The 12,647-nt window shown below is 37.7% G+C and overlaps 1 protein-coding gene across 1 annotated transcript in view; it reads left to right on the forward strand.

The window, feature by feature from the left end:
- LOC123240239 (calmodulin-binding transcription activator 1-like) overlaps positions 1-12,647 on the forward strand; it is a 71,143-nt gene that overhangs the window by 47,131 nt on the left and 11,365 nt on the right. The window contains exons 7-11 of the mRNA XM_044667661.1: positions 1,010-1,197; positions 1,530-1,776; positions 4,236-4,307; positions 9,492-9,685; positions 12,307-12,381. Coding sequence (XP_044523596.1) covers positions 1,010-1,197; positions 1,530-1,776; positions 4,236-4,307; positions 9,492-9,685; positions 12,307-12,381 — 776 coding nt within the window. The remainder of the gene's footprint in view (positions 1-1,009; positions 1,198-1,529; positions 1,777-4,235; positions 4,308-9,491; positions 9,686-12,306; positions 12,382-12,647) is intronic.

The following is a 12,647-nucleotide window of genomic DNA, read 5'->3' on the forward strand; positions in this document are numbered from 1 at the left end:
CCTACTTCCCAAAGTTGTTATGAGGACCAAATAAGAATAATTATAAAGTGCTTAAGGGGAGCACATAGTAAATGCTTAATAAATGCTTGTTTCCTTCCGATGAGACGAAAACACAAGAAACTGGGCATGTTATATTCCTAGAAATTACACGTCTTTCTCTGCTATCACAATGTTCATTCTTTTTTCAGAAGTTCTCACTTTGATAAGTCAATATATCAAGGCCTGTGGTTTCCCTCCTGTAGGAATTTCTTCCACCTAACACATAATTTACAGTCTCAAGTTGATGACTGAGGCTCAGGAACTTAGGTGATATTCACACACCTTATATGTGCTGGAGAGAGAATTTTAACTTAAGCATTTCATGAGTCCAAGTTCCATATACCTTCCAATATCCCACTCTGCCACTTGCTTATATTGGTATTTTTGTAAATTAGGCAGATTCTCAGAGATGACTAGAGAATTATCAGCATATCCCAGAAGCTTCACTTCATCTTTATCAAAACACCCATCAGGCTGTAAGAAAAAAGATTCTTTTTTTTTCAGTTATGAGGATAATAGTTAATTATAAACTGAAAAGTTTTTCATTACAGCTTCTTGAGAAAAGGAAAGGAAATAGTGACTGATACAAATTTCGCCTTTTTTGGGAGGAGGAGTCAAACAATTAGATTAATATTATTAGCAGGTTTTTTCTAACATGCCCCAATCTGATTCATATTAAGGAACTTTACACCCCATAGTAGGCTAGGTTTATTCATATTATGAACTCCTCATTGGGTGATTCTGAAGTGAGAAGAAGAAGAGTTCATAGAGAAAGAACTTCTCTAGAGATGAGAATATAATTAGGGATGCTGAACTAAGAACTCCAATCTTGAAGTAAGATCCCAGGGTCTCTGCACATTCAGAATAACAGTCTTTATTAAGTGATTATGTAACCATAGGACTACAAAGATGGGAAATGGGTATAAGCCCATTGAATTGAGATGTCAGAACCTTCTTTTCTCCTTCCAAGGTAAATATGATGACCTTGGCAGAACACATTATTGAGGCAACACCTGAACGGATTAAGCGAGAGAATTTTGTGCCCTTGGAGCCCGCAGCAGCGGAGAGGACGGATGCTGCTGCAATTAGCAGCACAATGAGCTGGCTGGCCAGTTACCTTGCTGATGTCGATCATCTGCCAAGTGCTGCACAGATCAGGTCAGTGGAACCCCCCCAGATAACATAACATTCAGCAAATTCAAATATTTAGGGACCACTAGGTGGCTCAGTAGATAGAGCCACATCTGGTGACAGGAGGTTCTGGCTTCAAATCTATACTCAGACACTTCCTAGCTGTGTGACCCTGAGCTAGCCACTTAACTCCCATTGCCTTAATCCTTACTACTCTTCTGCCTTGGATCCAATACACAGTTCTAATTCTAAGGCAGAAGGTAAAGTTTTAAAAAGGAAACTTAGTGAACAAGGTCACAAATAACTCACACAAGTTATAGCATTAATCTGTTATTCCGGTTGTCTATCTTTTTTTCCAGAACTCTATATAATGAGCCTCTGACCCCTTCTTCTAACACCAGCTTGAGCCCTGTAGGCTCACCAATCAGTGAAATGGCTTTTGAGAAACCAAGCCTTCCCTCAGCGGCAGACTGGTCTGAATTCCTGAGTGCATCCACCAGTGAAAAGGTAGAAAATGAGTTTGCTCAGCTAACTCTGTCTGATCATGAACAGAGAGAACTCTATGAAGCTGCCAAGCTTGTCCAGACAGCTTTCAGAAAATACAAGGTAAGAATCTTCAGAAATCTGGTATCATCAATTCAGGAGTTCTCTCCAGCAATGCAGTTAATCACCCTTCATGCCTACCCATCTCGTGTGACTCTTGTTCATTTCTTCCCATAAATTTGACAGAAGGGGCTCACCCCATCTGTGGGTGGCCTTCCTGAATTTCTTCTAACACTGAAAGGGTACCAGTGAAGCATCCTGGCTATTCACCTGTCATCCTTCCCTTCCTCCTCTTCACATGACAAACCCATCTTCTCTTCCTGTTCTACAATTCCTTGATGATGTTCTTTGCTCCTGTTTTTTACTGACATTGAGTTCAGCCTGTTCATACCAACGGTACAACTCTCCATGCTCTTCTATGTGATCATCTCGTTCTATTTGTTCAACGACTTTTATTCTATGTTTTACTGATATATAAACATGAAAACTAATCACTGAGCTATAAGAAAAGAATTCATTCCCTTAAGATAAAAGTAGAAAGGAATCAAAATCAAGTATTTACTTTTGTGCATCCTTTCTTAAATGAAAGAAATACTATATTTTCTCTCTTCTTTAATGTTCAAGAATCATATTTTTAGATCTGCAGTGTAAAATCTTTAAATGATTGAGTCACTGAATTTAAACAGAGACAAATTGCCACACAGCTTCCCCATGTTTTTTTTTCTGTTGTTAACAATAATAGACACATAGTAACTGATGATAAAGTGCTATAAATAAAGAGATAAATACTCCAAAGCATCCAGAAAATGGGTGACCAGGATGGTAAAGGGCCTCCCGTATGAGGATCTAGGAACTAGGGCTGTTTAGCCTAGAGAAGACTAATGGAGAACAGAAGATAATGTGTCTCACACAGCTAATTGGCTCTAGAGCCATTGACATGGAGTCAAGAAGGCTTGGATTCAGATATGGCCTCAGACATTCATTAGCTGTGAGGCCCTGGGTAAGTCACTTAACCTCTGTTTGCCTGAATCTCCTGGAGAAAGAAATGGCAAACTATTCTATTATCTTTGCCAGGAAAACCCCATATAAGGTTCACAAAGAGCCGCACACAACTGAATGACTGAATAACAACAAACGGTCCATGCTACTATTTTGCAGAAGATGGAGAGATGTGGACCAGACAATAATAGCTATATGGATTCAGAACTAGTTAAGTGGCACGTCTCAAAGAGGAATTACCAGTAGTGAAATATCAATGTGGCAAGATGCCTAGTGGAATGCCCCAAGGTTCTGTGCTTGGCCCTGAACTATTAAACACTTTCATCAATGACTTGATAAAGACATAGAAGGGATACTCATCCTATCTGCAGATGATGCAAGACTGAATATGATAGCTTGTAAACTGAATGACAATCATGACACAAAGCATTAAAACATTAGGTTGAATATTATAAGATGACATTCAATAGGAGTAAATATAAAGTCCTACATTTGCATTCTAAAAATCAACCTCAGAAGTACAGAATGTGGGAGGTACAATTTATCTGAAAAAGATAGAGGCTTTTAGGAGACTGCAATTCACTGTGAGTCAGCAGTGTGATGTGATGGCCAAAGAAAGCTAATTCAGTCTTGTGCTTTGTGAGGTGAAGCTTAGCTTTCAGCAATGAGTTGATAGTCCCTCCACACTCTGCCCCAGTCAGACTAAAGCTGGAGTACTGCAATGAACTGGGGGCAACACAATAGAGGAAAGTCACTGATAATCAGGAGAGGACAGCAGAAGAAAACCAGGAAGTTGAAAGGTCTTGCATCTATATCATATGAGAATAGGTTGAAGGAGCTGAGGATATTTACATTGGGGAAAAGGAGACACAGGAGGCCATCATGGGTGTCTTCAGATATCCAAAAGACCACCAGGTGAAAGAGGGATTAGATTTGTGCCACTTGACCTAAGGGAGAAGAACCAGGCACGATGGACAGGAGTTGCAAAGACACAAATTTAGGCTTAACAACAGAAAGTTTCCTAACAATTAGAACTGTCCAAATGTAAAATGGAGTACCTCAAATAGTGGTGGATCGCCCTTCCATTGAGGTCTTTAAGTAATGCTGGAAGAGAGTCAGGTATGGTATGGTTAGTATTTGTTTTGTGTATAGGTAGGAACAGACGCCAACTGAGTAGCTTTCAACTCTCACTTCTGTGCACAGCCCCCAATTTTTTTAATTTGCCATGTGGAAAAAGGATAGGGTTGCTGCTTATTACTTGCCCCCAGCAGGCAGAAATTGAAGAGATAAGGAGAAGTCACAAAGAGGCATATTTAGGCTTGGAAATAAGGAAATATTTATGTTGAGAATGAATTCTCTAAATATTCAGTAACTTACAATGTACTTTTAAACTGGAGCTTAATTAGTTGGAATAGTAGTCACATAATTTTCAGAGACTGTGAAGCTAACATATCTGGATGACTTTTTTTTCTCTTCAAATGATGAAGTCATTACTATTTCTTTCTTTTCTCCTTATGTTTTAGGGTCGTCCCTTACAGGAACAGCAGGAAGTTGCTGCTGCTGTCATTCAACGTTGTTACAGAAAATACAAACAGGTAAATAAGCTTTGCTTCATAAAAGGAAATAACACCTCTCTAAAGGCAACTCCAAGTTGCTAAGGACTCCTATGTGACTTGGCAAGTCAGCACTATTTCCAAAACTTATAAAAGATATTTCATTTGGATTCTCAATAAATAGCAAGGGAGAAATATCTGAAAGAAGTAAAAACGGCCCATCTCTAGACAAACTCTTATGCCTCAAAAGGATCTTAGTCCAAATTTATCACCCTCCTAAAATAAAATTACCTCCTTGACACAAAGAATATATATATATACATATATATATATATATATAATTTTGTTTGAAGTAATAGGTTTTATTGTCAAGATCTCTTTATCATCTCAGATAATCTGATAAGGACAGTTTAGTTGATAAGGAAGTAAAGGACAGGGAAGATCTTTTCCTCAGCTCATGCTTCCAGCTCTGGCTCCAGGAGCATGGAGTTTATTATATACTATTTTCACACAAAGAACACAAAGAAAAACTTTACAGCTGATAGAGGGTACAAATCATACAAAAGAAAATCCTTAGAGGCTTCAAAGTAAAGATAGAACAGGGTACAAGACCGAATTCTAGCCACCTGGATATCAGCAAGCAAATTCTGAGAATTGTAAATATATTCTATAGATATCATAAATGAATTGAGTCTTATATTTTTTATCAGGAGGACTGCACCTGGTTGGATAAAGTTTTGTCTAGGTTTGTCTGACTAGGGCCTTATCTAAGTAATATATTTTTTAGAGTTCAGGCTTCTTAATTATCAAGGAGAGAAAAATGGTTAACTCAGTAGCTGCTGGTCTGCTAAGGACTCAAAGCTTTTCAATAAGTCTATAATGTTTTTCCAATAAGAAAAAGTATGGATCATAAAAGGGGTCAAAAGAGGGGTCTCAGATTTTTATCTAATCTCTTATTGGCTTCCCACATTTTATATTTTAAATATTTACTCATATTTATATTTTAATTTTGCTTATAAATTCTCATTAACAATAAAAGAGTTCTATACATAAAGCAAGTAATCACAATATTATCAAATAATTCTGAGCTCTGATTTCTCAGTTCCTCCATTAAAAATGGAGGATAATGTCTCCTGCTCTATAATAGTGTAAGGGGTGAAAAGGGGTTTTATGGGCTCAATATATTAAAAGATGGTTGCCAGAGGATTGAACTATGATCAATCCCCAATTAAGAATAATCTCAAGTCAAAAAATTGACTTTTATGGAAGTTTATTTACAATTAGGAAGGTTGAAGATAGGGAAATTGAGAGAGAGAAACTCTGGTCCCTGCCTGGACCAGGTAAGAATTTAGAGGCCCAGCAGAGGGGCACAGAGGTTAATTAAACAAGGCTTCTAGCCACAAGGCCTTTTACAATTAGAGGCAAGAGAGGCCTCCCCTGGGGCTAGAGCCTTCAGAAACACCAAGGGAACAGAGAGAGAGTCAGCCTAACTTACCCAGGTGACAATTCAAAGGGAAGCAGTCAGAGGTCCCACCAGTCTCGGCATTCCAATCCTCCTCCATGAACCAGAAGAGATCCTCACCAGATGCTCTCTTCCACCCAAGACCTCAGCTGACTGAGGACCTTCTCCTTTTAAAGGGGTCACTTTTGCATCACTTCCTGTTCCTCCCTCCTAATTTGCATGTCCAATCACAATAGACAATTCTCATAGACCGCCTAGGGGGCAGTCACCACTCTACCACACATGGGTTATGGACCTCCCAGAATTAGAGGTGTTCTCACCTTTGGTTATTAAATCTAAAGATGGGCAGTGTAGACTTAATCTAATTATCACAATAGCCTCCCAAGGAGAACTGACTGTTGACAAAAAAAGCCTTAAATTTCTTTCATTCAGTTCTTTAGGTTAAAGATGTAAGCTGAATATTAAACAATAGGGATTTCAGTATCCAAATCATGTAGGGCAATAGTCCTGTTAGCATGCTCTTCCAAAGCAAAAGCCCTTTCAACTCTGATTCCCATCATGCCTTTCCACATAAAAGGCCACCCTAGGTTGTGCTGAATACAAAGACCATCTTTAGGTCTTCCAAATCAACCAATCCATCCTTATTCCAGAGCACTCCAATTTGTCATCAAAGACCTTTTGCCTAAGAAATAGTAACAAGAAAATGGAATAGAGTGCCAGTTTTAAACACTTGGCACTTCATTTGGTGATCTATAGGATTATTTTGAGTTTCTTAAATGAATCAAGTGAGGTCTCAGATTGAATACTGTATATAATAATACTATGAATCATATCCACTATCATCATCTTCTTGAACCTTTGAGTCCTCTCTAGTTATGTTCTTTCATGCTCTTCCTATAAGATAAACAAAACATATCTGACTGTAGAACTCCTTCAAATTCCAAAATACACATGGTTTTTCAAAATGAGTGTTCCAACTCGAGATAATATAGTCTATACTTAAGAAAAGTGGATCCTACAGCCATTCAACTCTTGTGTCACTGAGATCAGGGAATTTCCACTGCCAGATATCTGAAGACTCAAAAATAGATGGCCAGGAAATATATCAGCCTTTGCTTACCATATTCCTTTTCCAGGTTTCTATAGCATGCCTAAAAGATGGTATATTTCACCATACTCAATCCCTTTCCCAGAGAGAAAAGATACCCTCTCTGTATAATCAATTAGTGTTCTTTAAACTATGTTAAGACATCTATTAAGTCCAAAGAAGAAGGCAGTTAACTCTAGATCATGAGCCATAATTTACTTTTAACTTGTCCCTGAGAAATGATACAAGAGCCTGAATTATCTGAAGTCCATATCAATTTTTTTGTTACAATCTTAATACCTTTTCATTTTAAAAGTGCCTTTTTAGGGGCAGCTGGGTAGCTCAGTGGAGTGAGAGTCAGGCCTAGAGACAGGAGGTCCTAGGTTCAAACCCGGCCTCAGACACTTCTCAGCTGTGTGACCCTGGGCAAGTCACTTGACCCCCATTGCCCACCCTTACCACTCTTCCACCTATGAGACAATACACCAAAGTATAAGGGTTAAAAAAAAAGTGCCTTTTTAAACTATTCTGTGATTTTGAAGCAAAACAGCTAATTCTCAGTAAGTATCTGTGGAACTGCATAAACATCAAATATTTTCTGATTAGCTAGGTAGTTTGAAATACAAAAATATGTTTTGAATTATGATTCCGATTCCTTGTGAAATTCAGTATATTTATTGAACAGAATATTTTATAAGTCTGTGCCTTAGGTCTTTCCTTTATTTCTAGGAAAAGAAAATGCTAAGTTTTATAACAACTCTACATAGAAACTCTTGGTTTTATGCTCTCTTGTTATGAATCATGGCTTCAATTTCCAAAAGGAGCTGCTTTAGTCTCAAGTTGTTCTACAGTCAAGACCTTATTAGAAGGGGAAAAAAATTCTCCTGGCAATATCCAGCTGAGTTCATGATCCCGGGAAATGAAGGCTTATTGTGTAAACGCTGACACCACAGTACCTATAGCTCAGCAGCACGGAAGCTGCATTCTTTCTTGTGTTGCAGGCGGGCTCCCCAGCATAGAGCAGCTGGCACTCACAAACCAAAGCTGGACATCTGGAATAACATCAAAAGCATTTATTTTAAAATATAAGTTTTTTTAGACAAACTCCCCCACCCCCAAAAATGCAGAGGGAAATTTGTCTATAACCTTAAAGAGGTTAAAATGGTTAGGTTAAATTAATTTCTGTTGGTAGTTTTATTGGTTCTGTTTTTTTCCTTTATAATTCACCAGTCTAACATTAATCTTGTATTTTCTGTTTCTCCCCCAAGCTGACATGGATAGCCTTGAAGGTAACGAATAAACACAAATAACGCTTCCAACCATTCCACCAGAGTCAAAAACTTCACACTCATTACCAGCTACAGACAAAGTAGTTCTTTAGATGAAATGAGATAATGACATCCAGTACCAGTGAAGACTGTATGGTGTGGTCATACCACCCCAAGTTAGGGACACCTAACAACAGTGTACAACCTTTCTGAGTGTTCACTGTGTTGGAGTGATTTTTGATTAAGTGAGGGGTGGGGGGAGGTTCTATGAGCCAGTCTCAGAACATAAACGGCCATTATTATCAACCAGGTGAGCCTCTAAGGGCTTACTTCATCAATTCATTAGATAAAGACCCTAAAGGGTTATAACTAAAGTTGGAAAAGATCCTCTTGAAATAGTTCTCCAACATTTCTTTAAAATAAGTTTCCTTCTTCCATTTCACCTCATAATTCCAGAAGGAGTCTAGCCGCAGGATATAAATTTATTTTCCTTTCAGTGGCAAAGTAATATTCTGATAGAAGAGGGCATCGTCATGACTTCTTTCTGCAGAGACCCTTTTTGGTAAAATAAAGATTTGGACATGACTTTCTTGAAAGACTAGAAACTAGAATGTCCAAAGGTGGACATTCAAGAAAAGAAAACACCAGCTCTGTGATGTCCTAGCCTTTTCTTTTGTGGACATAGTAGGCAGAATGGAAAAAACAAACAAACAAACAAACAAACCAGTGTTTGGCTCCTATGCTGGATTCTTATGGCCTCGTCTTCTGTGGTTATTTCCCAGGCTGTCCTGCCTTATTGCTTCACCATCATCTTGCTTTTTGGGGGTATTAATCATTGCAGGTGGCAACGGATTTATTGAAGGTGTCAGCGTTTCATGATAATCCTTGTATTTGGGAACTTGTGACTCAGCCAATAAAGTTCCTTATGGATAGAGAATTAAAAACAAGGTTTTGATTACAAAGCAGATCATATGTACTTTTTGAGATGGGAGGCATGTGGGAAAAGTGAGTTTAAATTCTACAAGTGATTTATAAATATTTTCATCCAACATCCAGAATTTATGTCATATTTTTAAAAATTCATAAGTTTTTAAGCCTGCTGCTATGAAAAAATACTTTTGTAAAAATTATTAATGAACAATATTTTGGCATTTGTGGAGGGAGAACACTTAATAAAGCGGTATGTTGCCTGAGCTGGAATTTTTATTACGACATGCATTTTGGAAAGGTAGGTGAAAAGATCCCTAGTAGGCCTTGGCAGTGATTAACTGCCAAAAGACATAATATGAAAAGCGAGCTTCTCCTTTCACTAAGAGTCTGTTCCAAGGAAACAAGGCTCCTCCATCAGGATGGGAGAACTTGTCTTTCTCCTGTTGTTACTACTTAGCTTGTTCTTGTCTCCTCTGCAGTATGCACTTTATAAAAAGATGACACAGGCTGCCATCCTTATCCAGAGCAAATTCCGAAGCTATTATGAGCAGAAAAAATTCCAGCAGAGCAGACGTGCTGCTGTGCTGATCCAACAGTACTACCGGAGCTACAAGGAATGTGGCAAAAGAAAGCAAACTCGCCGAGCAGCTGCAATTGTACAACAGAAACTCAGGTAGGTTGGATAAGGTTGTGAAGAGGCTATCACCAAGCAGAAGGGGATCTAGACTCCAGTGAGAAAAAACACAAAGGCCCTGAGCTGGCACCAAGCTCTACTCAAAGCTAATTGTTTTCTACTTACAGGTGTTGAAGACTTTGAATATTTACTTTGTGTTGACTGTGTATCTATGGAGTCTCCAAAATTATTGGAACAGCTTAATATTGTGATTTCAGAGCTGGTTTATGAAAGACAGAAACAAAGTTTGCACCTAAAAAAGAGGCATATCAAGTATAATATTCTAGGGTTTGAGGTAACTTTGGTAAAGTACTCAGAACAAATGATTAGACCAATGTGAACTTAATAAACTGTGGCAGTTTTCTAAAATACAAGTTAACTCTTTAAAGAATCAGAAAAAAACCCAAAGGAATAGGGGACAGTTAGGTGGCTCAGTGGATTGAGAGCCAGTCCTAGAGCCAGGAAGTCCTGGGTTCAAATTTGGCCAAATTCTTAGCTGTATAACCCTGAGCAAGTCATTTAACCCCCACTGCTTAGCCCTTACCATTCTTCTGCCTTGGAACCAATACCCAGTAGTGATTCTAAAACAGAAGGTAAAGGTTTAAAACAAAGAAATCCCAAACTCAAGGAAATCGATTTTTGACCCAAGAAACCACATATCTTAGCAAGTTCCAGTTAAATGACGGACTAAAACATTTTAAATGAATTATTTAAAAATTTTACATAACACTTAAAATGGAAGAAAATGGGATAATACAAAATATCTTAATTGCAGAGGAGAAATATCTCCTCCATTACAACATAAGCTCCTTCAAGGCAGCTTCTTGAGGTAGGCAGAGGGAATAGAGCTGGACTTGGAGTTGAAAAGATCTGAGTTCAAATATTACCCCAGACACTTACTAGCTATGTGACCCTGGGCAAGTCATTTGATCTCCATTTTCCTTGGTTTCTTCGTCTGGAAAATGGGAATGATAATGGTACCTACCTTGACTGTGAAGATCAAATGAGACAATAACAACAATAGCTAACATTTATTGAGTGATTGCTCTGTGCCAGATACTGTGCATGAAGCATTTTACAATTAACTGATCCTCACAAGAACCCTGAGAAGTGCTATAGTAATCCTCCTATGTTACAGATGAGGAAACTGAGGCAAACAGAAGTGACTTGCCCAGGTCCCAAAGCGAATAGGTGTCCGAGGCCAGATCTGAACTTTGGGCTTCCTAAACCCAGGCCTAGCTCTACTCACTGTGCCCCCTGGCTGGAAAGTACTTTGCCCAGTACCCAGAACATAGAAGATGTTTAATAAATGCTTGCTTAGTACCCAACACATAGCAAATGTTTAAAAAATGCTTGCTTCCCCTTCAACTTTGTCTTGGTATTCTCAGTGCCTAAGCACAGTGCCTGAAATAAAGTATTCAAACAAATATTTATTGATATTAAATAGAAGGAATGATTGAGCTCAAGCCAAATGTACTTAAGTACATAAAAACAAAAATCATTATATATGATAAAAAGAAGACAGATTTGGGAAAATAGCTATAGCAAATATAACTAATAGAAATTTGACATGCAAAATAAAATGAATAGTTAAAAATATACAAAATCACCAATAGGCAGATGTCCAAAGGATAGTAGTATTCAAAAGAGAAAATCCAGATAGTTAATCACTTGAAAAAATGTTCAGCTTTATTGACAATCAAGAAGATCCAAATTATTGCAATGTGGAGGTATTCCCTCCAAAGCATCATATTAACAAAAAAGCTTTAAAGTAGTGAAACTTGGTGTTGTCAGGTGATTCACTCACTGCTGGTAGCAACTGTGTACTAAGAGAATGTTTCTGGAAAGCAATCTGGCTTAAAAGTTGCAAAAATAACTTTATCCCATGACCTCAAAATTCTGTTATTGAGTACATACTTGAGACTATGAGAATGCTATCAAAAGTGGGGAGAAAAAACTATCTGTCCAAAGATAAGAAAACTAAACTGCCCCAGAATATAGGAACAGTTATGTGAATCTGGGCATATTAATGTATTGGAACACTTTAATGAAATTCAATCTGACAAGCAAAAGAAATTTAAAGAAATTTGTATGAAACTTGATGATACAAGTCAGCCGAAGTAGAAGCAGCAGAACAGAATGAGCCTGAAGAATGACTTCTCTCAAACATCCCAGACCCCCAGACTCTAGCTGAAACTTCAGGGCAGATCACATGCAAGGAAAAGTGAAGGGAAAGAATGGATAAAAAAATCACAGAGACTTACAAAATCATTTAGTAAACACTTATAAAGCAAGTTTAATTCGTTGGGCTTTGTGTTTACTACTAGATTTATAATAAATCTTTTTTAAGGAAGTATGCTTAAAATACTAGAGGAAAATATCAGTTCTTTCACCAAATCAACTTGAAAGAAGTCACCCTAAAATTTTACAATACAATCATCATTTTTAAATTTTCTCTAATTCAAAATATTTACATTTAGTTCCTTTTGTCATTCTTGGAGATCACATGTCTATTAGGCTCCCTAGCTGCAGTATTTAATTTTTAATCTAGCACTAATACTGACCTATTTTAAATAAGCTCTATAACTCAACAGTAATAGAGGCTAATTTTTTTTTTTCAGGAGCAGTCTACTAACCAAGAAGCAGGATCAAGCTGCTCGCAAGATAATGAGGTTTCTACGCCGCTGTCGCCACAGGTACATTAGTCCCCATGTTGATCTTATCCATCAAGAATAAACAACACAGTCATAGTCTTTATTTTAAAAGTTTCCAACATCAACCAAGGCTAATTACCTTAGTAAATTACTAGGACAAATATTTTCCAAAGGATTCTGGAATAACAGAACCATCCAAAGTAGGAAGTAATAAGTGAAATGTAGTAACTACTGACAGGTAGGAAAATAAAATCAACTTGTCATAGCCTTTTGCTACTTATGTTGGGTACAAGGAGCTTTCTGTTTCA

Source organism: Gracilinanus agilis, chromosome 3 (assembly GCF_016433145.1).
Source record: "Gracilinanus agilis isolate LMUSP501 chromosome 3, AgileGrace, whole genome shotgun sequence".
In the NCBI taxonomy this organism is placed as follows: Eukaryota; Metazoa; Chordata; class Mammalia; order Didelphimorphia; family Didelphidae; genus Gracilinanus; species Gracilinanus agilis.